This window comes from Zosterops lateralis (assembly GCF_965231275.1).
Source record: "Zosterops lateralis genome assembly, chromosome: 1".
In the NCBI taxonomy this organism is placed as follows: domain Eukaryota; kingdom Metazoa; phylum Chordata; class Aves; order Passeriformes; family Zosteropidae; genus Zosterops; species Zosterops lateralis.
In genome coordinates, this window is record NC_139762.1 from 6,416,480 (window position 1) to 6,443,456 (window position 26,977).

A 26,977-nucleotide genomic window follows, 5' to 3' on the forward strand; every position below is an offset into this window, starting at 1 on the left:
CTTTTGCCACTGCTCTGTGGTTCCATGCCAAGTTTCTCCATTCTCATATTATTAGAAAAAGCAAACAGTCATTCCCCTTTCACTGCTTTCATAGAGCTCCTGATCATCTGCACCTCAACTAACAGCCCACAACATTCTCATCTCCAGCTCAGAGACCTCATCTGTGCCCTTCCAGCAGTCCTGACCAGCCACTGGCTTTTGTTGTCCCCTTCAGTACTGAGACAGGTTTCATTCTGGAGAAAAAAAATGGAAAGGACAAAAAAATCTTGGAGAATTCTCTGGCCACCTGTATTGATGAATGTCATTTATAGAAAGTGAAATTCTATTTGCTCTCGCTGGTGCTGAGTCACAAAAGCGTTGGTCATAAGAAACTTGATTTGTGGGAAAGCTTCTAATTTCCTGTTTTTCAGGAGGAAGAGGATAAAACAAATGACATGGAGGGGAGAGGGGAAAGGAAAAAGGAGAATAAACCTAACAAAAGAAGAATGTCAGAATACCCCAAGGTCCAGGAAGGATAATTCATTTGATCCCTGCTTGTTCAAACCAACAGTAATTCAGAGCATAATGTACAAGCTTCAGTAAACCATTCCTGTGTGATAGACTGTGATCAATGACAATGTAATGAATTCATTTTAAAATGAAGTCAGAATAGGAGAGACAGTAGTTATTTGAAAGCATCCTTTACTCAGAGAAATTGAGTCAATAAATATGCTGTTTGTCATGCAGAGTCCAGTTAGAGTCTTGTTTGCTAACAACAATGTTGTCATCACAGAGCCTAATAGACGCAAACTATCTGGAAGTATCCATTGTAAATAGACAAATTCCATCTGAAAGCAGAAAACAACGGTTGTGGCTGAACAAAGAACGGGATCCTGCACACGTTGCTGAATGAAAGAGGGGAGCCCACCTAAAAATCTACTATTTTGTTTGTCACCAGAGTGTATTTTGATTGAGTATGAATGGCCTGGTGGTGGCAAAAATACAAGGTCTGTGTTTCTTCTGTGAAATGAGTTTTAATTGTTGTGGAGCGAGGGCTTCTCTCACTGGAAAAACATGCCTCTAAAGTCACTTTAAATTGCAAACTACGGCTTCAGTGAACTTGGATGGATTTGTGCAGGCTACTAGAACAGGGAAAAGCTTCATCCTTTTTCAAACAGTAGTTTTACATTAATTTTCACAGCTATCCGTGTTGTTTAGTGCAGATACAAGAAGGCTTTTTGTTCGGCTGTGCTTTTCACACTTGGCTTTATTCATGTAAGTTGAGGAGATGTGGCAATTCTTACTTGTTTTCATTCAGGCAGAGACTGGAAGTGTTAACATTGAAGTACCATCAGGACAAGACGATCAAACTTCACAGGTCTGGGTTAGAATCTTAGAATAAACAATATTCTAAGCTGGAAAACACAAGGATCCTCGAGTCCAGCTCCTGGATGTTCAAATTGGTCTTGGATGAAAGAAACGTGGTTTTCAGATAAGACAAATTGGCAGCAGTGGCTATTCAGCATCGTGGAAGCTTGGTGTGCTGTCATGAAGGTCCCAGAGCTTTTCCAGGCACACTTGAGCTTTCATCATCCTTCAGCTTTCAGAGTGTGGAGGAAAAGAAAATGCTCAAAAGTCCTGAGAGATGTCTTGCAGATGGTATTTCCTATCCCAGAGGAAAATTAAAATTATGTTACAGAAGCCTAAGACAGAGATTATGAAGAATTTTTATGGGATTTAAAAATCTAAACTTGACCCTTCACTCTTTAAATTTGGAATAGAACAGCTGGGGCATTTTTAGATTTTGCATCATGTGGCCAGACATCGGCTGGTTTAAATCTGCCTTGCAGTCATCTTAGGAACATTGTTCATCCACTCCCAGAGCTGCATTTTCAAAAGTGAGTTAGGAATTTGAATCTCTGTTGCTTTCAGTGACACTTAAGCTTGTGTGAATCTAAGTGACTTCTTAGTTTGGATTTATGATCCCAAAGGACTGAAGAACTGAAGAGTATTCCACAGTCTGTCTATAAAGTCTGTTTAGATTTGGTCACGTGTGATTCCTTATTGAATACACAACTTCAGTCATTTTTGTTTTCCTTGATGTTCTGTTAACCACACAAAAACAGAGGAAGAGTTTCCTGATGAAGAGTTTCCTCAACAAGTTACTTGGCAGTCGAGTTAGTTTCTTTTGTTTCTTTAATTCTGATGGCTTTGTTCTTCTTGCTTTTCTCATGGCGCTAACTTTTGATAACTCTTTTTTTATTATTATTTCAGCTGTTTCCAGTACTAGGAGTAAAGACCAGTAAAGACAGAGCAGGATGAAAAGATGGCTGACTTCTTGTTACCACCGGGTACTAACAGCTTCCACCGGTTCACGCCCGAGTCCTTGGCTGCCATCGAGAAGCGAATTGCAGAGAAGCTCGCCAGGAATGCCAAGCAGGAATACAGGGAGCAGCTGGGCGAGGAAGAGAAGCCTCAGCCTCAGTTTGACTTGCAGGCCTGCAAGAAGCTGCCTGATATCTATGGGACTGTTTCTCCAGAGCTCATTGGGGAGCCCTTGGAGGACATCGACCCTTTCTACAATGATCGTAAGGTGAGCGCCGACCCTCAGTCCTGCTCCTCTGCCTTTGCTAAAGCGTGGCCCCTGGTTTGAGTGCTCTGTTTGTTATCTTTCTACAGCCAGTAAAAATATTCCTTTCCCAGATTAAGGATCAGAATGTTGAGCAGGGCTCCCGGAAAACATCTAAGCAGGAGGGCAAAGAGGGATAAAAAGCATAATTGAAACTTGTGTGTTTTCAGATAACCCTGAGTATGAATATACAATATCTGAAATGAGCAGAGCACTAGCTGAGTTAATTGAAGCCAGAGGTTTTTGTCTGCCCTATCTTGCCTTCTGCATGAGCTGTGACTTCACAGGTCTGTTGTTTATCACTTAAGGCCCTTAATGTTAAGGGCTTCTGGGTGACTTGAGCCTTGTGCGAGCACTCTGCACAAGAGCAGGAGGCACCTTCACAACCATTCCTGGAGAGCAGTGGTTCTGTTCCTGCTGAGAAAGAGCAAAACTCCATTTAAGATGACCAAAACAGAGCTGAAGGGAGGTGTGAGTAGCATGTGCAGTGGTGAAAGTAGCACTTTGCAGAATGGTGAACTTTGTCCCAAAGTGAGCATCACCTGGTGAGGGATCACGTGCAGGCTGGCCCAAAGCCACAGCAGTGCAAACAGCTTCTGTCAAAAGGCTGTTGACAGCAGAGCTGGGCTGGTTGCTTACTACAGTTCGTTCCCCTTTCCAAGCATTTCACAAAAGAGAGGACAAAATAAAGCTTGGAAGCCTTGTGTATTTTTAGGCAGCTTCCAGTTTTTTCAGGTACTGCTGTTTCTGATTTTGGGCTATGCTATTTCCTGTAAACAATGAATTGATATGGCCATAATAGTGCTTCTAGTAAAATATGTAGAGGTGGATGCTAGAGCTACAGAATAAAAGTTAAATGGATAAAGACAAATAGATTACTTACCTGGAAGGGCCAGAATTCATTTACCTTTTATTTTGCCTGCTATCCCTGGGCATAAGCACTAGGATATAGGTTTGCAATTTTAGTGCCTTGAAGTTTTTTAGGCTCAAGATGTGTGAATTGCTCAGATTTTATATATTGGGTGTCTCAATTCTGTCTCCGAGTGAATATTAGTTCCTCTATGCTTGGTGGGGCGTCTTCAGAGCACTGCAAATTGAGTCAGCATCCTATTCACTTTTGTTTTGGGTTTAAGATAACCCAGAGAATTTTTTTTCTGCCCATATTAATCTGAGGACAATGAGAGTGCTTCAGTGCCAAGGTCAGATCCTAGTGTTGAACTGTGCCTCCTACAACTTTTTATTTGGTGAGACAAAATTGAGAGCAATAAAGTTCAAACAGAGGAGTTGGATCAACAGCACAGGGAGATCCCCAGCAGCTGGGAAGAAGAGCATCATATAATTCCTTCCACCACATTTTAGTCTCCAGGTAGTTTTTATTTTAAAGGTTATTCTGCTCTCTTCCCAGCCCCACTAAGGGTTGAAGAAAGAAAAAAATACTCGAGATATTACAACAGGACAGTCAGTTCTGTAGGGAAGGCCTTGGACAAAACTTTTCACCAAGTGAGAAGGATTTGGGGGGTCTTGGGATGGGGGAAAAAATATGGAATGCTGGAAGGAATTTCCCAGTGAGATGTGGGCTGGAAAAGCTGAGCATAAATGCAAATGCTGAATATTCTCATTCTCTATTTTGTTTTCCAGACATTTATAGTACTGAACAAAGGGAAGACAATCTTTCGATTTAGTGCCACTCCTGCCTTGTATATACTTAGTCCTTTCCATCCAATCAGAAGAGCAGCAATTAAAATTTTGGTACATTCATATCCTTTCTGTTGATTTTCCTCCTCATGTATTTTATATGGGTTTTAAACACAGATGGATGGAAGTCAGAAACCATTTTATTTCATTAAGCTGTTTTAAATCTTTTGGCTGAATTTGCCTGCACAAGCAGAAATGCACTTGGATTTTCGGTTTGTTTCATTTTATATTGTTATGTGAGCTATAAAAATGACTGTATCATGCTGCTGGCATCAGATAATTTGAACTGCACTGGAGAGTCTGGTGAGTTTACTCAGGATTAAAAGATGGGAAGGGACTGATCATCTTTACTGAAGGGAAGGTGGGTGTAGCACAGAAAGGAAGGGAACCAGGGGAAATCTGCACTGATGGAGAGCTTTGCCACCAAGCACTTCAACAGTCCCTCCCAGAGGTAAAGCTCAGTGACACTGTCTGCAGACACATAATTTAATTTTGAACTGCTTCAGATCTGAATTTCTTTTTCTCCTGAAACAGAATATTTCAAATATTGTTTTGTTGATTCTTTCCTAGTTTGTTTATTTGGATATGGTATCCAACAAAGAAGAAAGGCACAGGCTGTTCTGCTGGACCTTCCCATGGAAGGGCAATGCCTGATTTCCTGTAGCTCTGGTTCTGAAGTCATGCAAGACACACTGCAGGTGTTGGTTTTGGCTTGTTTTTTTCACACAACCCCAGAAACATTATATTCTGATATAGTCACATCTCTCTGGAAGGCCAAACTGACCCAAATGTTCAGCTTTGTGTGAATATTACTAAAAACACACCTTTTTTTCATGACTTGGCTGCTTTCTCTAGGGTGCACATGGGAGACCAAGCAGTGATAATTCAAAGACTTCACATGCTGCTCTGATCATTCTGTGATATTTTAGTGATGGAAATTCCTCATCTGCAATCCTCATGTCCACCACAGAGAATTAATAAATGCTAAGTAGGTAGCATCTTAGAAACATTGGTTAATTATCAGATTTCAGGGAAAACAAATAGGGAAATAAATCAGATTCCTACTCCATGCAGTGAGGAGAAAAAGAAGGTGATACTATAGATATTCTCTCAAAAGGAAAAAACAGATGAAGCTTCTGATTGTAATAATTCTATGCAAAAATGAATATGTGTTATCAGCCAAGATATTATTATGGTTACTAAGAATACACTGTAGAATTCTGCAGAGAGATTAGCTGGTGGATCAGATTATGTGTGCACACAATGCAGCACATGCTGCTGCATACCTCAAGCCCAACCAAATTTTTTAGGCACAGTTACCTCAGCATAGCCTTGCTGAAGTTAATCAAGGTCAGTGCATTTGCCCAGGTATGGCCAAGGGAAGAACCTGAAAACTGAGCTTCCTAGAAAGAAATTAAGAATATTGCCTCCAGCTTTGGAGGCTTTTTCTGTCTTCTCCTCTCTTTTTTCCACCTTTGGCTGGTGAAGCCAAGAGGTCACAGGAATGTGTAGCACAGGAGGTACATGCCCTTGGTAGGGCAGAACAGAAGATAAATAAGGAAGAAATCCTTATCACATTACTTCCAAGGATAAAGACCACAGAGGAGAGCATTTAAAATATCTGTCAGGAAAGAAATATGGTCAGATAAGGAGTGTGAAATTTTGGGAGTGGCACTTCTCAATGCAAATATAAGTTTAGCTCCAGAAAGACAGAAATTATCACCTTGTGCTGATAATGTCCAGAGATCCAACAGCTCAGTCTTTGGCAGGCACAGGCAGGAGACAACAACTCCTGTGCCAGCGAGACAGCGAAGATTCTGCATTAGGCACTGATTCATTTTCTGTCAATAAAGACCTTTTGTATCAACCTGAAATACAAAGGCCAAGTGGCTGAGCAGGCAGTCAATATCCCAGGCAGAAAGGAGTCCCAGCCCGCAGGTACTCAGGCAGATAATATCCCAGACATGGACCTGGGAACCAGATCTATCGTCTTGCGTGACTGTAATCAAGCAATCTTTATTTACCCCAGGGCAAAAAACTTAAAAGGAGCATTAGCAAATGGTGCCCTGTCACGTAAATATCTGAAGCTGCTTCTTTAGTGGATGCCATATTTCAATTTCCAGCCATTGAGTGCACCATGAAGGCCAACAGTGGAACAGAATAGAGAGGGCAGAGTAAAACTGTCCTATAAAGAAGCTGTGGGGGGGTCACATTTCTTGGTTAAATATCTGGATGTGGAGTTCTTCCTCTGAGATGTCCAGCAGGACAGAGGCTGTGTGTTCACTGCTCGTCCAGCCAAGCCTGAGAAGTCTAGTCTTTAAAAAATACACCCTTCCAAGGGGAAAAACTTCCATACCCTCCTAGTAATGTTTACTGCAACTAATAATGTATCTTTAAACCCCTTCTAGGTATTTCTTCTCTTATTTAGGGTATGTGAGGCGTCAGGAAGGGTCCAGAACCCACATGGCTGCCCAGAAGGTGGCCCTGCTTCATTCCTGTCCCAGAGGACATGGGGAGTGCAGGGTTGTATCCAGAGTGGGATGAACACTTTTTGTCTTCTGTATCATTATTAGCTGTTATTAACATCTTTATTAACTATCTCCACCTATTAATGTAGTTAAATCACTGGTAATATTTCCTTGATGCCTTATGTTTAAAAGACTCCTCTTAATTCTTGCCTTCAAGCCAAGGATCATTCTCTGGTGTCTTTAGTTTGCTAACCTGTATAAAATCTGTAGCAATTGTAACTTCTAGTTTTTCTAGGTCTCATTTTACGGCTGATCTCACTTTATCACTGGTTTGGCAAAAGTTACCTTCCTTGCTGCTTGAATTATGGATTCTGGGGCATCAGAAAAAGAAAAATAATCTTCTTACAGAATTTCCGATCTTTGCTCATAATTTCCGCTTGCAGCTTTCCTCCCATCTGGTTTTGCACACACAAGGCAAAATGAGACCTTGTGAAGCACCAATTATACCTTCTATTCATTGGTACTAACCTTTGCTTGCACATATTATGTATAATTTGGCAATGATCACCTAAAGAGCCTGTAGTATTCAGTCTGCTAATTAACAATTATCCATCATAATGAAGTCTAGAATAGAAGTATGCTGCGTTTGACTCGATATCTTTGTGCTAGGAGATAAAATTTATAACTTTTAGAATCGGCTTGTGCAAAGGCTATTCTCTAACCTCAAATTGGAAATAATAGGTTTAATTTATTGCAGAAAGGATCCTGATGAGTAGCTTCATATATTTAGTTTGTAGGCTTTGGAAAATTTGGTTTAATAGCAGTTCTAAGATAGGGAATGGACAATGCTGCTAATCTAGTTTATCTCAATTTTATCTTCTTTGCTTTGTCCTTTCTGAGTAGATCATCATCATGGACTTTTTCTAATGCAAACAATTGCATTCAATTTCAGGTAGGAATGCTAATTTTCATTCTGTGGGGATTTCTGTTTTCTCTTTCTTATTTAACACAGACCACTAACTTTGGTGCATAACCAGCTGAAACGTTTCATTCTTTTATGTTCTTTGTAGTTTTCAGCTTAGTCATGAAACCCAGATTGAATTTGTAGTGTGTTTATTGTCCCAGAGCTGACCCTTACATTTTCAGCGTGTGTTCTCTGGTTTGCTCTCTTTGGTGCTTGAATAAGGAGGTGATGACACCTGCCTGTAAGTGAGCATCTGGGAAAGCTGTTAGATTCGGTTTATATCACAAGGAAACAGGCATATGGAAATCAAGCCAGTGACTCTAAATTCCAATAGAGGAATTTATTTGCTTGGAATTGAAATATGCTGTTTGTTTGACATGGTCTGAAAATACCAGTCTGGTTTTCTGTGCTTCATCCATAGCATTTCACTGTAGTTGAAAAAATAATCCAGTGTTTTCTAGGCTAGCTGAAGCTTAATAATTATGTTAACAAGAATGCCAAAGCTTATAGAAATATATCTGAAGCTTATGTGAGCAAATGTGAGTGGGTATCAGACATCCTTCCCAGTCCTTCAGTAGGAGGTGTTGGCCCAGAAATGGAAGATGTTTGTGAGATGAGCAGTCCCTGTGAGTTCAATTACTGCTTTCTGTGGTGGCCCTGGGGAATCTGCAGGTTGGTTACTACCAATTTAACCTTGTAGTTGCTTATGTGGCCCATTGGAAAATGTTCCGCTCTGTATTCAGCAGAGATTCTGGCTCTGCAAAAGGATGAATTTCATGCAAACATTTCAGGGTGTAGGTTTGAAATGTGATTCTTCAATTACTATTCTCAAACAAAAAAATAACACAAACAGAATCAACTACAGAGGTGAAAAAAACCGAAACCAAGCAAAACTTTTTTTTTTCCCCATAAAAAGGCAAAAGAAATTTACATTTGGGTGTTACTTATATACCCTGGGAAGGGTCCCTGCCAGTTGACTGGGTTGCAGGCTGTTTTCCCTATCTTCTGTACACGCTTAGTTTAGTTAGATTTTCCCAGTTGCATGGGTCCAGTTATTGATGCAGGAAAAGCCCGTCATATTTTGTAATTTTTTTACAGAAAGTGGCATGTGCTTTTAGGAGAGCCATCCCATGAATCATGTTTTCAATTTCAGGAATTTGATCTAGGGTGCTTTTTATGTTTATGGTTTCAGCTTAGCAGCAGAGTGTGTGAACTATGCACTTGGGAGGTTTGTTTCAGCCTCCAAACAGGGAATCTGGTCCCTCAGCTGAGGCAGAGAGCTCTGCAGACCAAGGCTGCCTATTTACAGAGCAGGTTTGCACACCAAGCCTTAAAATTAGTGCTCTGAAACTCATACTTGCTTTTGGTGAAACTTTATACTGAAAGCGAGACCTCAAGCCCATTAAAGAGATTAGAAAGACCAGATTTGTAACTTTCCCCTGCTGCCTGAGGAATATTTCTGGATAAAAAATGGAATGGGAATTTGCAGACACAGGTTTTTCTGTGGATACTTAAATGAGACTAATCCCTCTTTTCATACAAAGTTGTGCACCTATGCACATTGTCATCTGACCAACACAGCTGTAAATTTGGGGTATTGTGCTTTCAAAAGACTGCAGAGTCAGTACATTTGTTTACTGTATAAGGTATGTATAAAAGATGTAGGAAAAGACAGAAAAACAAAAGAGGGAAGGTTCCCTCATTTTTCTATGTTTATATAATTATTTGTCTCCTTATGCTCTTGCAAACAAATGCTTATAGTTCTTGAAGCAACTTGCAAATTGTGATTGAGCTTGTGTGAAATGACAAAAATATATGAAATCTTGTATCAAATACGTTGTTTTCCTTAATTTGCCTCTTTACATTGTTCAGCATGTTTATTATGTGCACTATTTTAACAAATTGTGTGTTCATGGCACAGTCAGAGACTCCGTCATGGAATAAATATGTTGAGTAAGTATCCTTGCTGGTTCACAGCTGTCCCATCCTCATCTCATCCTTCCTCTTCCTTTTGTTCTCTTCTTATTTACATCTTGTTTGCTGCTGTCTAATTTCTTTCCAGTAGTACTGGCTGTGGTATCTGCCCTCAAAAAATGTTTTTCCAGGTAGTTGTTTCAGTCTGTGAAAACTTCCTTAGTAAGCAAACTAAATATTTTATAGTCCATGAATCTTGTGCTCATTGCCAAAGGCACCTTTATGCCATGTCTGGGTGAAATCACATATTGAGGAGAATCCTGTTTGAAACTGGTCAGCCTTCCACAGTTCCCATGCAAGAAGTTTGATGGTTGGACACATCAGATGGAACTTAAGTTGAATTATTTCAGAGAATAGTTCCTGAACTGTCTTACTTCTATCCTCAATCTGAAACTTAAGGGAAGCAAAAGTTTGTTTTGGACTGAGAACAGCATGGGAAGTGTCCCCCTGTAACCATTGGCAGGAATACTTTGAATATCAGATTATCTGGGAATACCTCTGTGTGAATTCCTGCCTTTTTAGCTTGACAAGGCTTGAGGAAAAATAGCAAAGGCACTGCTTGTAGTGGCTTATTTTTTATTGTTTTGATATTTTAAAATTAATTTTAGAAGAGGTTAAGGGGCCTCAGTGAAATGAAAACCCATTTCATTTCTTTAAATTGCTTGAAAATATTCCTTTTAGAAACAGATATCAGATGCACAAGCTAATCAACCTACAGTGCATTAAACAATTATTTTGGCTCATTGAACCAATCAGAACACACTTTTTATTTTTGACTGACATATGATAAACACAGCCATCTGCTGCTTCATAGCCTGGTGTTTGATCTGCTCAGGGCTGTAAGAAAAGACAGTAAAATGCCCTTATTTAGGTTCCATGAAATCATGCAGGACACATCTTCTAGGCCATAAATTACTAATTATAGTCAGCACTGAACCAAATATTTCATCCCATCACAATAACATCCTAATCCCAGGATGTTTCATGTATTTCTGTATAGTGTGGTACCCTCAAATATGTCTGTGGCTGTCCTTTCCCCTGATGTTGTCCTTTTCCTACTGAAAACTTTCATAACCATTGCCACGATATTTTCTGCTGAATCACAGACGTCTCATCCACGTGATGATCTCATCAAAATTTGGTCAGTTGGTTTACAGCTGGGAACTCAAACATTCTGGAGGGAAATACTGAACATGATAATATTGTGTCTTCTGCAAGCAGGAGAATGGGGATGGTTTTATCAGTGCATCAAGCAGAGCATGCAGGAAATGTAGAGCAGAAATGCAGATGGACTCGTGCAGCACAGAGTAAATCCTTCCATGTTTCCTCTTCTCCCTCTCTATGTCCCCTCATACCTCTCAGCTTTTCCTCCTCAAGTGCATAGAATGAAATCAAAGTCAAGTACTTTGGAGGAGCAAAATAACCCAATGAACTGTAATTCAAATTGATTAATATTGGATTTGGAGAAGATACATTTAATCCATTTTGTTCTGCTGTTTCAGAGACTCACAGGGGATGGAAGAATAACCTTGTGCAAATATTTGTCCTAGATCTTGCTTTAAAGCATTTTCCTTACCATTTTGAAAAAAAAAAAAGGAATCAATTGAACTGTCCCCCACTAAAAATTTTTTTAAGAACCCCGACTTTTGTTGTTAAAGAAGCCATTCAGTAGCTGGAGGACTTTGCCCGATCCATTTAGAATTAGACGATGATTATACAATCAATTAAACCCATCTGACATGCTGAATAAATACAAGTGCTTTATCATTTTAATGAGCTTATGCACTGTTAAGTATTTTTTTTTAGTTCTTTGCATGTGTTTTCTGTGTGTATTAGTAAACACACATGCTTAAAGAGACTGTCACATGGGTGACCTATATTCAAAATACCAGAGCAAAGTGAAATAGGAGCTGTGAAAAAGTTGGATATAAGGTAATGCTCAGGTATATGGTCAAAGAGGAGACACATTTAATGCCCACTTCTTCACCCAGCTTTCCTGCTAATCCCCATTTTAAGATGCAGCACACTGAGATTTTGTAACATATGTGAGTGGCACTATTGCATGACACGATGGCAGGAGGGCATGAGATTGGCCACTACCTGTGTGTGTGCCCAGTTGCAGTTAAGTGGAATACAGCTAAATACATTTTATGCATAATGTTCTTCCTTGTATTGTCAGCTTCAACCACTCACACCTTTTTTCTACCAAACAGGAATCTTCACTGTTACAATTATTTTATGTGTGACAGCACCACTTGATGTTTGGGCACTGAACAGAAAACTCAAGCCAGTGTTTCCAGTGATAGCCCTTCACATCATGACTTAGGAGATCTGTGTTTTAGTGGGTTTGAGGTGTTGAAGGTTTTTTAATAGGCTTTGGTATCATCTGCATTTTGATTTGGAGAAAAGAGGTAGAGAGTACCCATGGTAGACACTAAGCATTTATTTCTGTTGTTAAAATATGGCCTAGAATACCCAGTCCATTGGGCTAGGAGTCTTGGACAGCAACATTAAAAAAGAGATGTTGTGTGCCCTGAACTCTGTCTCTGATGGCAGGAAGAGCCCTGGGTGAGTATAGACCTGAGAGCTATAAATCAGAGGCCTTACTGTCCTCCACAGAGATTTTGCTAAATTTTATTACACGTGTCATCTTTATTATGAAAGGTAAGATCTATGTTCTAGCCCAGATCATCACAGTCAAGGGGCTGTCGGTAATAACTTAATTTACCAGGGGAAAAAACCCAGCCTTGTGTCTCCTTTACTGTCAGGCAGGTCAAAATTACTACATACAGTAGTCAGGTGGGAGATTTTCAATTCTTTTTCAAGGGAGGGCATTTTGTTGTTTAATTCGCAAGGCTGGTGCAATTTGCCATGGATAGTGAAACACAAGGGAAGTTGTAGGACAATTACCCTTTCTAGCTGATAAAACCAAGTGGTGGCATTTTTTTAATCTCCAAAATGTCTTGGGCAGGAAGAGATGAGAGGTATGAATGGAACAACCACCCTCCTCCCAACTGGAGAAACAGGGAGTGTGGCATAATGTTGGCCAGAGTGGTTGTGGACTTCCCATCCCTGGGAGTGCTCAAGACCAGGTTGGGTGGGTCTCTGCTCAATTTGGTCTAGTGGAAGGTTTCCTGCTCATGGCAAAGGGGTTGTAGTGAGCTGATTTTTAAGATCCTTTCCCACCCAAACCATTCCATGATTCCCTAATCCACTCTTCTTCCACTGGACATGGCAGAGGTTCAGAAGTCCCGCAGCACAACTTAGCAACGTAGAGTCCATGCTTGATTTAATGAGTGAGGATTCATCAAGGGACACCCCACGCTGAAAATTACCTTCATCCTGAGACTGTCCCAAGTATTTTTCTGTTCCTTACCTGTCCCTTGGTCCACACACAAGGCTGCTCATGCACAGCCCAGTGCTGCAGCTGTGCCCCTGCAATTTCAGCCATCTACTGCTTGCTAATCCTCTTGCTTCTTTGGCCACTCTGTTCCCCAGGTACACTTTCACTGGCATTTACACTTTTGAGTCATTGATAAAAATATTGGCGAGAGGATTTTGCATGACAGAATTCACCTTCCTTCGGGATCCATGGAACTGGCTGGATTTCAGTGTTATCGTTATGGCGTAAGTAGAACTCCTTTATATTTTTCAAGCGAGTTATATGCAATAGAACTTTTTAAAAGATTGTCTGGATGTTCCTTTTTTTTTTCTTTTTTTTCTTCACTCAAATTTTACTGAAAATGAGAAAAGGCTGAAGTGTATTAGGAAGGAGGTGTTTTTATTCTGAGTGGTTTCAGAGAAGAAGAAGTCAGAAGAATTCTCAATTCTCTTTTCTGAATTCACTAGACAATTTTGGAGGAATTATTTACTCTCTCTGTGGTCCACAGTGAGAGCTGTTTGTAAAATATCTGTAATAATATCTGCCTATCAATGTAGTTTTGGGAAGCTGCAGACCCCTGAATAGAAAGTGTTGTAAGTGTGACTGAATACTCACGTATTTAAATCCCTATTTATACTCTATCTATCCATCATATCATCAGAGCTGTTTTCACATTCCTCTTTTCACAAACCTTTTTCACCTGAAAAGTAATTACTACTTTTACTATAGAGAATTAATTTAAAGTCCTCTGAAACTTATTATATATCTTGGAAATAGATATTTGGCCCCCACCATGATATTCCCCTTCAGCTGTATGCTTCTGCCTAGATTGTCAGAGTTCATTGAGGACATGTGGGGTCCTGGTGCTTTGAAGAAGGTGATGGATTTGCAGCATCCAGACAGCTAAAAATACACAGGGGTAGAGAAGCAGTCAGCCAGCACTCACAGGGGACTCAGGGTCAGCCCAAGCTCTGGCCAAAGGCAGAGGTCTGACACTCTTAGTACCTCCAGCTAAGATAGAAATCCAGATTTCTTCATTGTCACAAAAGAGAAAACAAGTGCCATCTTGAAATGAAAGCTTGTAGAGACACCTGAAAGGCTCCACTTCCTAAACACAGAAGGATCTGATCTGATCTCCCTGGTTTTTTTGTTGGGGTTTTTTTTTCTGCTTATTGATACCTGTATTCAGTTCTGGGTTTGGGTTAGTTCTTGCTGCCATCTTTTAACCACATAATTCACAGCATTAAATGAGATTTGAGTGTGTTAGCACCAACATGTGAGCTGAACTCCTGGGAGTTTGAATGGAACCAAAATCAGGAAAGAATATTCAACCAAAGTTAGCTAAAACACCAGTGAGGGCCACTGAAGTTGAAAGCACAACTCTGTTAGGGCACAGGGATCGAGACCAGTATTCAAGGAGACCCTGGATGATGCCCTTGGTCAAATAGTTTAGTTTTAGGTAGTCCTGTGAGGAGCAGGGAATTGGACTCTTGGTCCCTATGAGGTCTCTTCCCATAGCTTGAGATATTTTACAATTCTCTGATTCTTAGCAGCATTTGGCATAACAGCATGAAGGCATGTAAAACCTCAGTGAACTTCCTCAGAGACATTCCCGTTTATTTCCGTGGGCTTTGGATCTAAGCCAGCCCTAGGCCAGGTCCTGGTATCTGTTACTGCATTCCTATGGATTTGGCTGAACTGACATCTGGCCACTATGATAAGCCTTTAAAAAAACAAATCAGTGTAGATGGGGAGAATCTTCTGGAGGTCAGCATTAGATATTTTTCACGGCTAAACTTTTCCTCAAGTATTGCTGAGTGCAATTCTCCTGGACAGGGCAACAGCAGAGTCTCTATCCTGCTCTCCTGCCTCCTGTCCATCAGGCAGGTGGTAAAAGCAGGATATAATCATCTGCTTGTGAGTTAAGATGTGAGTTTATTTGTAGGTCTCAGAATTCAGCACAACATGGAGAATTTCTGTGCCTGGGTTCTCACTTTTCTAGAAGGAAAGAGGTTTCTGACAGTAATGTAGAAAGGAGCAGAGACAAGGACAAGAGGAACCATAGCTTCCAGCTTGGACCATGAATCTGCTCCACCTCATCTTTTCAACCTGGGCAGAGGTTGAAACTTCTCCCCCACCTCTGGGGGCATCTCAGGCTGAAATTCAGGTCTGAATAGTCAGTGGGGATATGGTCTGAATACCCCTTAAATTATCTCTACATCATCTCTGGATGTTTGGGATGTAGGGAGCAGGAAAGATGAAAAGGTTTGCACAGACCTTGAGGTGGATGGTAACCCACAGGGGAATTATTCACTCCCTGTTGGGAGGAACCAGGATTTGCTGCCCACAGGTTGTAGGTTTACTCCTCTGTTTTCTTTTCTAATTCTAGACTTGAACGGCCACTCAGTGCTCCAGCCTAAGGATCAGGAAAAATCCTTAAAGCTTTTCTAATGAAAGGCTTGGGAGTCTGTGCTTTCTTTCCTACCTATCTTTTGATTTTCTTTCCAAATGGTATTTCAAATCTTAGTTAGAGCATCCCCAAAAGAGGGGGACCTGCAACTATGAGCTGTCAAGCTTCTCAACCTCAAACAATTTTCTTAATACCAAATTATCTCTTCAGAACCAGAATCCATTCCTGTTGTTTCTTACTTTAAGGCACATTATACTAAGCCTTTAAGAATGGAAAAATGGAATTCTGGAATAAAAAAAGAAATGGAGAAATGTTTCCTTGAGCCCACGGGCAGCAGTGAGAGAGTTAAAAGTGGCTGCAATATGATCTTCATGTGTACAATGAAACCTCCTTCCCAAGTATGCAAGCAGCAGATAGTGCAGAGCCTTAGATAATGGAATCTATTCTGATACGATTTAGCCTTCATACAAATCCAATTTGCAAGTAATTTAAAGTAAGATGGATCACACAGGTAACTCTGGTGTTGTCTTTGCTTGTAGCCTGTGAGCTGCCAGAGGTATTTCTGTATCTGCAAAAAAAGATGGCCTGGGGATTCAAAATGGAGGAACCTGATAAGGGGCCATGAGATTCAGATGGACCCAGAGTTCTGAGCTAACAGAAAATACAATTATTCTACTGATATTACACAGGGTGTTACAGTGGGAAGACCATAATTTGTTTTAGAGTTGATGGAAAATAGTTTCTTGTCTTCTTCTTTTGGGCAGAAACAGCACAGATTGGGCCACAGAGTAGTTCTAAATAGCACACTGGAGAATAAGAAGTGCTGCAGGTCTCCAGGGCTTTTCTCCTGTTCTGTGCCAGTGGACACAGCCATGGCCTGTGACCCTCTCTAGGGTCAGGGATGGGTTCAAAGGAAATTATGAAACTGCCCTTGTTTAGATCCCTCTCTCCCAAACTAGTGAGTCCTTCTTTCCAGGACAGGTGAGGGAGAGGCAGCTGTAACTCTGGGTTGGGAAGTGCCCTGTCAAAATCTTAAAGACAATAAGAAATTCCCTGGCTAATGGGAAAACTCAGGATAGGAATTCCAGTTGCTTCTCATACCCTGGTACAGAAGAACTGGTCAGCAGCATTTTGATCAAAAAAATGAGCAAAATAAATCCTAATTGACTAGTACAAGCAGCAGTATTATCTGCTTCATATGCTTGTTCACATATTTATAATGTGTTTTTACAAATCTGTGGTCAGCAGAACCATAGTCCCATCCTAATGCTTCTACCCAAATTATGTTTTCCTCCACCTTTCATGCTGAAGAAGAGTTTGGGAGAGAAGTACAGGGTAAAGCTGGGAAGGAAACGGGTAAATCATTGCCCAGACTCCCCTGTGAGATTATAAAGAGAAGCAATATTGTTCTTCCAGGCTATAATCTGGATTAGTAGATATGGAGAGGATACTCTGTTCTCCCCAGGGGCCTTTGGATAAAGCCCACTTAAGCAGGCTTTTTAAAATAACCAGGTGAGTTTTTTCTTTAACATTTAAAAACAAAGGCCCCAAAGAAGTAGGGCAGTCAAATGAAATTTGGTAGAATTTGAGAAGTGAAATTCAGGGGTCCAAGATCTCTTTTGTTCTGAAGATGCAGTGGTGACTATGGCTTTGCTGCATAATGACTTGGAGGAAATAATTTTGTACAACATTGATAAAATGAAAGTCATTCCATGACGGGAATGCTCCCTCCTGGGAGCATTTAGCTTGGATGTGATGGGTCTCCAGGATGACCAAAAGAGGCATGGCAGGGAACAGCTGGGCTTGGTATTTTAATCATAAAGAGTTTTTAGTAGGATGGCAGTTATATTAATTTAGACTCCATCTTCCCACAGCCAAAGGGCATGAAATTGAAATACAAAACAAAATACAATTTAAAGCATCTCTTGAAACCAAAATTTTCTTTAGCACAGAATGCAACATCTTAAACCAAATAACCCAGTCGAAATGTTTGTACTATTTTGCTATGTTGTCCTATATGTAGTTTTCAGAAGCTATTAAGTGAAAATTGCTTGAGTATTTGAAGCAGCAAAATAACTCTTAATATTTCCAGTAATGTAAAGATTTTTTTTTTTGTTCAGCTACATGATGGTAAAATCTTTGAAGTATTTACGGTTGAACAGCACAATAACAGAGTTCACCCAGTAGCTTTAAAGGATTGATGCCTATTAGAAAAGTTTAATAGTTCAAGTAGCATTTTAAATGATGTGCACTAATGAAAACCTGGGGCAAATGGCATCAAAGAACAGCCTGAAAAGTGGGTGCACCTCTCATTTGGCTGCGTTTGCTCCCACTGTGTATGAATGCTTTCTTCATTCAGACAAGTCTCATACTCTATTGTATAATTCCAAATAACTGTGACTTAATTCTACAGGTATGTAGGAGAATTTGTGAATGTAGGCAGTGTTTCACCTCTTCGGACTTTCAGGGTATTGAGAGCTTTAAAAACTATTTCAGTAATCCCAGGTAAGACGCCCTGATCCTTACGTTTTTGGCTCTCAGCTACAAGTGATTCTTTCTCTGTCTCTCTTTGTCCCTTTGATTGTTGTTTTTTTTGGCTGGTGTTTTGTCATTGTCTGTGTGTGACTTTCCCTTGTTACAGATACATAACTGAATTTGTGGACCTGGGCAATGTCTCAGCCTTACGAACGTTCAGAGTGCTGCGGGCGCTGAAAACAATCTCAGTCATTTCAGGTGAAAATCAGGTTAAACACTCGGGCTGCAGTTAAAGCCTACATGCCATTTCCAGTAGCAAACACTGTAATTACCAAAGACTAAACCATAGATGCTGATCAGGAAATGGAGGAATGTAGGGAATGTGACCTGTCAATAGAATACATTTGGGTTTTTTTACTGTTTTTTCCAGTGTGGTTTTTGTGGGCAGAAGGAGTGAGAGTGGCTCCAAAATTACAGAGCTCACAAGTGCTGCAGTGAGAACGGTGCCTCGTGAATCACACACATAAAGTGCTCGTTTGTGAACCGTATGAAAATGGCAATGAAAATCTTTTAAAACCTTCGGATATTGATTTTTTAGAAATGGAGGGTTAATGACCTCAAAATGCATATTCATGTTTAAGAGCACATCGATAGAGGAATCTAAATCTGTGCTGTGAGCTGAGGTTTCAAGACTGCAGGCACAGATAGCCTAATTTGTCATGGTATTTATCCATTTGCATGTGATAGAAACACTGCTGAAATTTTGAGCCTTGAAGAGATTGGAAAACATTTCATGATTTATTTTGGTAGGTTCAGCATTTCATCAATTCACGTATTCTCACATTTTTGAGTGTATGATTTCTCCCCTCTTCACCCCTCAAAAAAAAAATCAGTTTTACTACACATCTGGTAGTGAAAGAAGCTCTTTGTATAACCTCTTACTATTAAAAAAGAAATAAATTATTAAGTAATTTATGCAGAGATGAGTCCGCTGAGGACTAACCATACAACACAACTTTCTTGCTGAGCCATTATCTATGGACAGGTCTCATTCAGCCTCAGTGTTTAACATCTCCAACCTGCATGACAAGGTAGAGAAGATAGCAGAAACCATGCATGGTAGATCCTATCTGTGATAATCCTGAACAGATGTTGGCAATTACGTGTTAAAAATATTCAAAACATCGAGAGAACTGCTCAGATTCTCACTCACAGGTCTTTAAGGTTAGAAAGGCTTTTCCACTCATTCCATTATACACTATAATATCAATCTCAACAAATTCTGTGAAGTAAACTTATAGGGATATGTATTAAAACTCATCACCACATGGAGTATAAGCTAGAAATGGGAATTCAGGAATAGAGGTGTTAAGAAAAAAAAATCTGTGTCTAGAGTTTGGTCCCTCATTTTAATACCACAATAATGAAAATCAGGGAAATTACTGGGAAAGCAAGGTGCTTTTCATTGGAAGTGTGTGTCCAAATACAGGTTTTAAAGAATACTCTAAGATTCATTAGTTCCTTGAAACCTGTCTTAAATTTTGTCTTTAAGTTTAAAGAATAATCTATTAGCAGAGATTTGTGGGGATTTTTAAGTTTTCTCTAACGGGATTTCCATTGAGAAAGGATTTTTATTTTCCATGGGAAACAGAGCTGAGCAGTGTTTTACAGATCCTGTGGGGTGGTGGTGGCTACTCAGAGAGAAAGCCAGAGTTTGTTTCCTAGATTCCTTTGATAGCAATTTGAAGACTTAACTTGGAGGGACATCCATGTCCAGAGGACACCTTTCACCTTACATCTTGTCTCAGGCTTGAGCCTCTTCAGAGCAGAGCCTGTCAGTTTTTCTCAGTTATATATATAACAGTTTTCTGCTGTCCTATATTGGAGGAGGAGTTGAAACTTGTTTTACATCAAATGATAAGATATGACTTGGTGGGGAAAAAATTGAGTAGTGAGATTCAAAAAATCCAGATTCAAATACAGCAAAACCCTTCGGTGATATTAAACACTGAGTTGTTCAATTTGTTAGTTAATAGAAAAAAAAAAAAAAAAAAAGAGGAGTGCTATTTATTAAAGTAATTCACATAACTCACATTCTCTTTTTTTTCATTCTGACTGAGTATTTGATTAGGGTTTTTTTTGATAACTGCATTTTTATGTATAAGTCCCTAAATTATTTGGTGACATAACTGCATGTAGATATGCTGATAGAATATCTGGTCTTTGATTTTATCATCAAGATTACCTGTGCCCTGAGTATTAAATTACAAATGTGGAGAGCTACAAATTGCCATAGCTGCCAGTGAAACACAGACAAGGTGGTTTTTTTTAATATTAGCAGATCATTTCAGAGGAGTCAATTCATCTTATAGTTAGGCATATGTATTTCAAATTATATATTGGACATGATGCTATGGTTTCTCTGGAGATCCGTCTGAGTTTTTAATGATAACATAGACTTATGCTGAGGTGAAATATTTTCCCCCAGTAGGCTTAAAAATGAAAAGATAATGAACATTAATATCTTTCATGAGATTTTTGGGGTTAATTGTCGTGGGGAGGAGAAGGTGGTTGTTATTTTTTTGCTTCCTCTTTCACCTCTCAGGTGAAAAACACCAAGCTGTATTCTCCTTTGGAATATATCTGAGCTTTCCCTCAATAAAATTGATCACTTTTCCATCAGGTGCTTCTATTTGCACAAACATGCTTGGGCTGACCCTGCTCAGTGAAATTGCTTACGGAAAGCCACGGGCCAAGTCCTCGGTGGTGCGAGGCTTCCGTCCAGCAAAGCACTTAGAGGCTGCTTTTCAAAGGCCTTCTGCTTCACTTGGAATCAATGGGTTTCTCTATTGACTCCAGAGGGAGTCAGTAAAGCTGACAATTAGTGCTTTTAAAAATCTCACCTACCTTTAATGTCTGGCACTAAGTGCTCAAGCAGGCACAGGGATCTTTAGAGGGGACAAGGGCTCACAGGGCTGAAACACATCTCCAAATTTCAGAGTCCATCCCCCTGGTCTGAGGCTGTATTTTTCACAGCTCAAACATGGCATAGTATTTATTGCCTGACTTCCTCGAGCAGCCCTTCAAAGGTGGAGGTCCCAGGGTCTTCCTGAGGAGTCCAGGAAGTTTTCCAGCAACTCACTGCTTTTGTCAATAGAAGATTTGTCCCGGGTGGATGGTTCAGATCCAGACCCAACAACACAAATATTGGATCTACCAGCCAGCTCCCCTCTCACTGGGGAGCTGGGGCTCAGTTTGAGTGCCATAATGGCAATATCTCCTGCTCTAAATGTCCATGGTCCTGCAGGTCCTGTCTCTGAATCCATTCTCCCCTCTCTTGCTGAGTTATCAGCTCTCTCTTTTTTAACCTGGAGCAGTGTAAGACATCAGGTTATTGCCTTACCTCCTGTGGCAGCCCTTAACATGCCAGAAGACCTTCATGGAACCCCTCCATTTTCCCTTTTCTGCACTGAACACACCCATTTCTTCCTGTTTTCCAGTTTCTCCATGATATTGAGAGGAAAACAAGCTTTGTACAGGTGCAGGTAACAGAAATAAGTAACATTTTCTCCATGGGAGCATTTTAAAACCTTTAACTCTCAGTGATTTGATTTACTAATTGGCGTCTTGCACGTTGCCGTGGCAACTGGATTCATTTGTTTTTCTAGCCAGATAGGAACCGTGGTCAGCAGCAGAACAACCCACTGAAACCATTCATTTGTCTCCCATTAACATCCCATTACCAGGGAATCCAAATCCCAGTGGACCCTATAGGAACAACAGAGGGTCTTGAGTCATATTTTATCCTCATGGAAATCACCAATGTTTTTGATAAGCACTAATTGAGATAATATAAACCCTGAGGTACTCCCTCTCCATCAAAAGACCACAAAAAGCCAGCCATCACCATCATCACCATCATCATCCCCAGGATTTTGTAAGCTGCCTGTATGCAGCTGTATCCAGAGAAGCTCCCCTGCTCTTTCTGGAGCAGGCATGTACACCACGGACATTCACACAAAATGACAGGATCCCGGGGAAAGGTGACCTCATAGAAAATTGGGCCAAGGCACTTTGGGGCCTGATCCAGCTCCCATTTAAGTTAGTGTGAGACTAAAGGCTATAAATAGTGCTGTGAATGTTATCCAGTGCCTCTGTGATAGCCAGAACAGAGCTCTGAGAACAAGAATTAAGACTGTGTGGAGGAGACTGACCCCCGTTCACTGCCTCAGCCTCGCTGAGCTCCTGCTACAGAGAGATAAATGTCACCCTTTTGGTGGGTAAATCACTTAACTCAAGAAGTAACTCTCCCAGAAGTGAGAAATCTATGGCATATTTGTGTTTTCCTTGGAGACTGGCCTGTCAGTCACTTTGCCACACAAAGCCAGTCTGCAGGAGTGCTGACACCAATTCAAGTTTGCCAACACGTTGTTAAACTCTCTGCTGCCCCATGTCTCAGTAACTAATGACAAAATACACTCATCAAGGCTGAGCCCTTCTCTCCCTACACTCATGTGACTCATGCAGACATTTACAGGACACAGGTGTATCCTTAGGGAGAGGAATGGGCACAATGAAGACAATCTTGCTGCAAGTCATACCTTTTTTTTTTTTTTCTTTTTGGTGGTTTTTTATTTTTCCTCTTCTTCCTGCTTGTTTCCAGACTGTGAATGAACGTGTCTGATGTTCTGTAGGTGATTGCCAACATCTGGTATGGATGTCATACTGAGTTATGCTAATACTCCCTCACATCTCGCATAAGGAATGGATAGTGTTTTGGGATCTTGCCATTTCTCATTGTTTGGTGTTGCTTGCATTTTCTATGGTTTCCAATTTGCATTTGAAAAATGATTACTTGATTAACCTCTGAATGTGATAATTTCTACCTGCCTTAACAGGAATGTTTGGGCCAAATTCTTCTTGCTCTCTGCAGATGTCAGGCTGCCTATACAGCCCCCATCCCACTGATTTTGGATCTCGTGGGTTTTTTTTTTCTTGTCATGTAAGCAGGATTTGGCCCAGAGGTGTGGAAAGAAGTCAGTGATTCAGAAAAAGCCTGTTATTGATTTACTCCATGGGGAGTAATCTATAGACCCATTGTCATTAACGGGTGTAGATGTTACTCAGCTTTGGATCAGATCCTCGGGTTTTTCCCTGCATGCTGCCTGGTTTGATGTTTGACTTGCAAGAATTAAGTAAATTCCTTTAATGCCCCATAAATAGCATCTTTTATTAAGCTATATTGCAGTGCTCTCATTGGCACTATTTCAAAGAAGGATTATTTATCCAGAAGATTTAACTGTGCTCTAAATTTGAATACATCAAGCATTGCTTTTACAAAACATAGGATTGAATCAGAGAGATGCAGAGCACCTGCAAGAGGTCCTGGGTGTCCTTAATTTCCCTCAGTCCTTCTATTTTAGAGGCACAGATAATTTGAATGAACAATGGATTAAATATTTTCCTTAGTCTTGGCACTTAGTTGTGTCAACCATCTTGATGGATACTACTTAATTTTCTGAGAGAATTTTTAAAGGGTGAGAAAAAACAGTTCAGCTGTAAGTATAACACTCTCCAAATGGTTTTCCTGGAAGGTTTTAACAAAGGTCCAGGAGGCAGAGTACAAGTTATTTTTAAATGGTCTTTAATTACAGAAATTGTAGTACTGAAGCATCATCTTTTTAAATTGTTCAGAAGCATGTAAGCTATGAAAAAAAAATTAAAAAAAATTAAAAAGGAAGTAAAGCAGAAAACGGTCTCATAAAGAAATTATTTGATACCTGCAAGGGATGAACTTGTAATACCGAGAGTATAGAATTGCTATTCTATTAAAAACTCCAGTAAGTAATCTGGGAAAAACATGTTTCATGAAATGACCTTGAAATTGGCAATACTGAGGCCTGATGTTGAAAACAGATAGTCTTTATTGGTGACTAGGGTTTTTTCCATAATATTATCCCTATTCACATTAGGACTCCCACTGTCCTTGCCCAGATGAGTAAGATTAATTAGTGCACTTAGATGGACAAATAAAGACACCAAGTTTGTATTTGTATTACAAACAAATAAATGTTCTGCAGGGATTTCACAGGGACTATGGCAGTTAAAGAATTTGTGGTATTTTTTTCCTTTTCTTAAGACTCAGTTTGCATTTGGATGTCCTAAGTTCAACCAACTTCAGTGAAGGAACATCTGTTCATTCAAAGGACAACCAATGATAAGAATCACTGTAAATATGTCAGAATATTAGATTAAAAAAATTAAAATTCTAGTTCATTTCCAAATTTTTTCCTCACCTCACTACTTGTGTAAGACCTGGCTGTTTTAAAGGTCTTATAATGCTGGGCAAGGGTGACACCACAGAAGTCCTTTCAGAATTGGTCTTCATCTAAAACTACTTCCCATTCAGGTAAAAAAGTTTACTCAAGACTAGATTAACAGAAGATATTTCATTTTTATTTAGGCATGAAAATAAGTATCTAAGCCTACAGATGGGTTCAAAAAGTCAAAGTCAGCCTTTCTCTAAGTACCTGAGTAGAAATGACCTAATTTGTAAAATCTCTTTCTGGTGAGGAGAAGAGGTAGCATGAAAATCCAGCTTTTGCCTAATGTTTGTCCTGCAATACTTTATGCTTTATTTTTGAACAAAGCAGGGAGCTGTCTAACCTTGCCCTCTTTACCATGCCACAAGCTAATTTTAGAGAGGCAAACAAAGAATTTAGTGGGGGAAGTGGCCCACACCTGATGGATCAGTGCCTTTTGGTTAAATGGGCTATTTTACATGTGTTAATATCATTCAAAGATTAACAATATCCTGTGCAGGAGTGAAGTATTTTAGGCTGCTGGATGCAGGGACTGCTGCACCTGTTGGCCATTCCAGCAGCTCATCCTTATCTGAGAAATCCTGGTTTCCTCTCACTCTAACCAGAGATTTTTAAGCAAAGGCAAAAGCTAATTTTGCTTTCCTATGAGTCCTGAAGTAATTTTCACATTATTTCCAATTATGCAGCACTAACTCAGCCTTTGTGGCTGCCAAACTCTTGGGGTGGAATTCCAAGGAACTGAGCTTTAATGTGTATGATCATATTCAGTGAGCAAATCAATGTGCTTCTGAATATTGCCCAGGAGAATTCCTCCTGTTTCCTCTTTGCATTTTCTTTTTTTCTATTTAAATCAATTTCTCTTATTGCTGCCATACTGGTGACATGGATTATCAGAAGCTCTTATTCCTACTTACCAGGATTAGTTAAATATAAATAGGAAAGAAATTACAAAATTGCCACCAGTGTGCAGCTGATATTAATGTCCAGCTACAGCACCCCAGTTGAGAAGAAAAGGGTCTTTTTTTAAAAAGGAATGTTTTTTTTCTGTTGTAATCATGTAATATTCAATTAGCTCAAGCAGTGCTGATCTCCAGGAACACGTCAAAAGCAAGAACTATCACTTGAGAAAGCTAGAATTATTTTTATCTGAATATTTATGGAAGAATAAACTGAAAGTAGTGTTACAGGGTGAAATAATAATAAAGAAGCTAATTTGTGTGACCCAAGCCTTTGGTGTTATGCAACGGGAGGATTTATCTACTTTGGCAGCATATGATAAAACTATTTACTTTGCCCAGGTAGTGTGGGAGCCTTAGGTTGTTTTACTCAAATAATTTCCACTGTGTTTATTTGATTGCCTGTATTTGGCTTTTTTTCTAATCCCAAATTCTTGTTGTCTTAAGCAAATGAATTGGAGGCAGAGGAATTATTCATATGAGGACAGCATGTTGGATTTGGCACTAAAATATGTAAAAATAATCAGGGAATAAACACCATTTCCATACCTCTTCATCTGTTTATGTGAGGGATAAAGTTATCAGAATCACCTGAGAGATTTAAAAGCAATTTACCTTCTCAAAATTCAATGGGATTAAGGCTTTACTGCCTTTACTGCAGCTCCATGAAAATATGAAACACATTCCATATTTTCTTTATCCATGGATAGTTTTGTATCTCACTGTCCCTCCATCCAGTTCTTCCTCTCCATTTTAAAGCAGTGCTTGTGCAATTCCAGGACTTTGGTCCAAAAACAGGCCAAACCAGGCATTCATAGGGATCACTTGTCTCTTGTTTCTGACATCCAGTTGCAAACACTCCAAGCCCTCCAGATTCCCCTTCCCATGGAGATTTTCATCACAAAAAGCATCTGTCTGCAGACATATTTCAGTCTCTCAGTCTATAAACTCTCGGCTTTTATCTCCCTAGGACTGAAGACCATTGTAGGGGCACTTATCCAGTCTGTTAAGAAACTTGCAGATGTGATGATCCTGACCGTTTTCTGCTTGAGTGTCTTTGCCCTCATAGGCCTCCAGCTCTTCATGGGAAACTTGAGGCACAAATGTGTCAGGGATTACACCATGTATAACTTCACCAATGGCTCCTTGTATTTGGATGGCAGGACGTGGAACAACTCAGAGGAATTTCTTAGTGATCCAGGTAAGCTCCTCTTTGCCCTGTAGTTTCTGTTCATTTGAGGTCTGGGGGTTTTTGTTTGCTTGTTCTGTTTTGATTCTTTTTTTGTGAGTTTTTGTTGAGGTTTTTTTTGTATGTGGGGTGTTTTTTTTTTTTTTTTTTTTTTTTTTGTTTTTGTTTTTGTTTTTGTGTTTGTTTTTTTTTTTGTTTTTGTTTTTTTGTTTTTGTTTTTGTTTTTTTTTTTGTTTTTTGGGTTTTTTTGGGGTTTTTTTGTTGTTTTTTTTTTTTTTTTTGTGTGTGTGTGTGTTTTGGCCTTTTTTTTTGTTTGTTTGTTTTGTTTTGTTTTTTGTGGGGATTTTTAATTTTTTATTTCTTTTTTTTTTTTTTTTTAAATTATATTGATGAAGGTCTGTATGTGAATCAGCAAAATGTGACTACTGGCTCATCATTATGTGGTTTTGAAAGACCTAGGTGACTTTGTCTGAATCTCCATGGTGCCTTCACAGTTCATGCTGAAAATACTTTTGGTGCTTTCCTATGAGATC

The 26,977-nt window shown here is 39.7% G+C and overlaps 1 protein-coding gene across 1 annotated transcript in view; it reads left to right on the forward strand.

The window, feature by feature from the left end:
- LOC310908570 (sodium channel protein type 5 subunit alpha-like) overlaps positions 1–26,977 on the forward strand; it is a gene marked incomplete at its 3' end in the record, with an annotated part of 214,572 nt that overhangs the window by 38,538 nt on the left and 149,057 nt on the right. The window contains 7 exon segments of the mRNA XM_083859729.1: positions 2,254–2,572; positions 4,247–4,369; positions 4,372–4,376; positions 9,608–9,688; positions 13,208–13,336; positions 18,143–18,234; positions 26,226–26,456. Coding sequence (XP_083715855.1) covers positions 2,306–2,572; positions 4,247–4,369; positions 4,372–4,376; positions 9,608–9,688; positions 13,208–13,336; positions 18,143–18,234; positions 26,226–26,456 — 928 coding nt within the window. The 5' untranslated portion in view covers positions 2,254–2,305.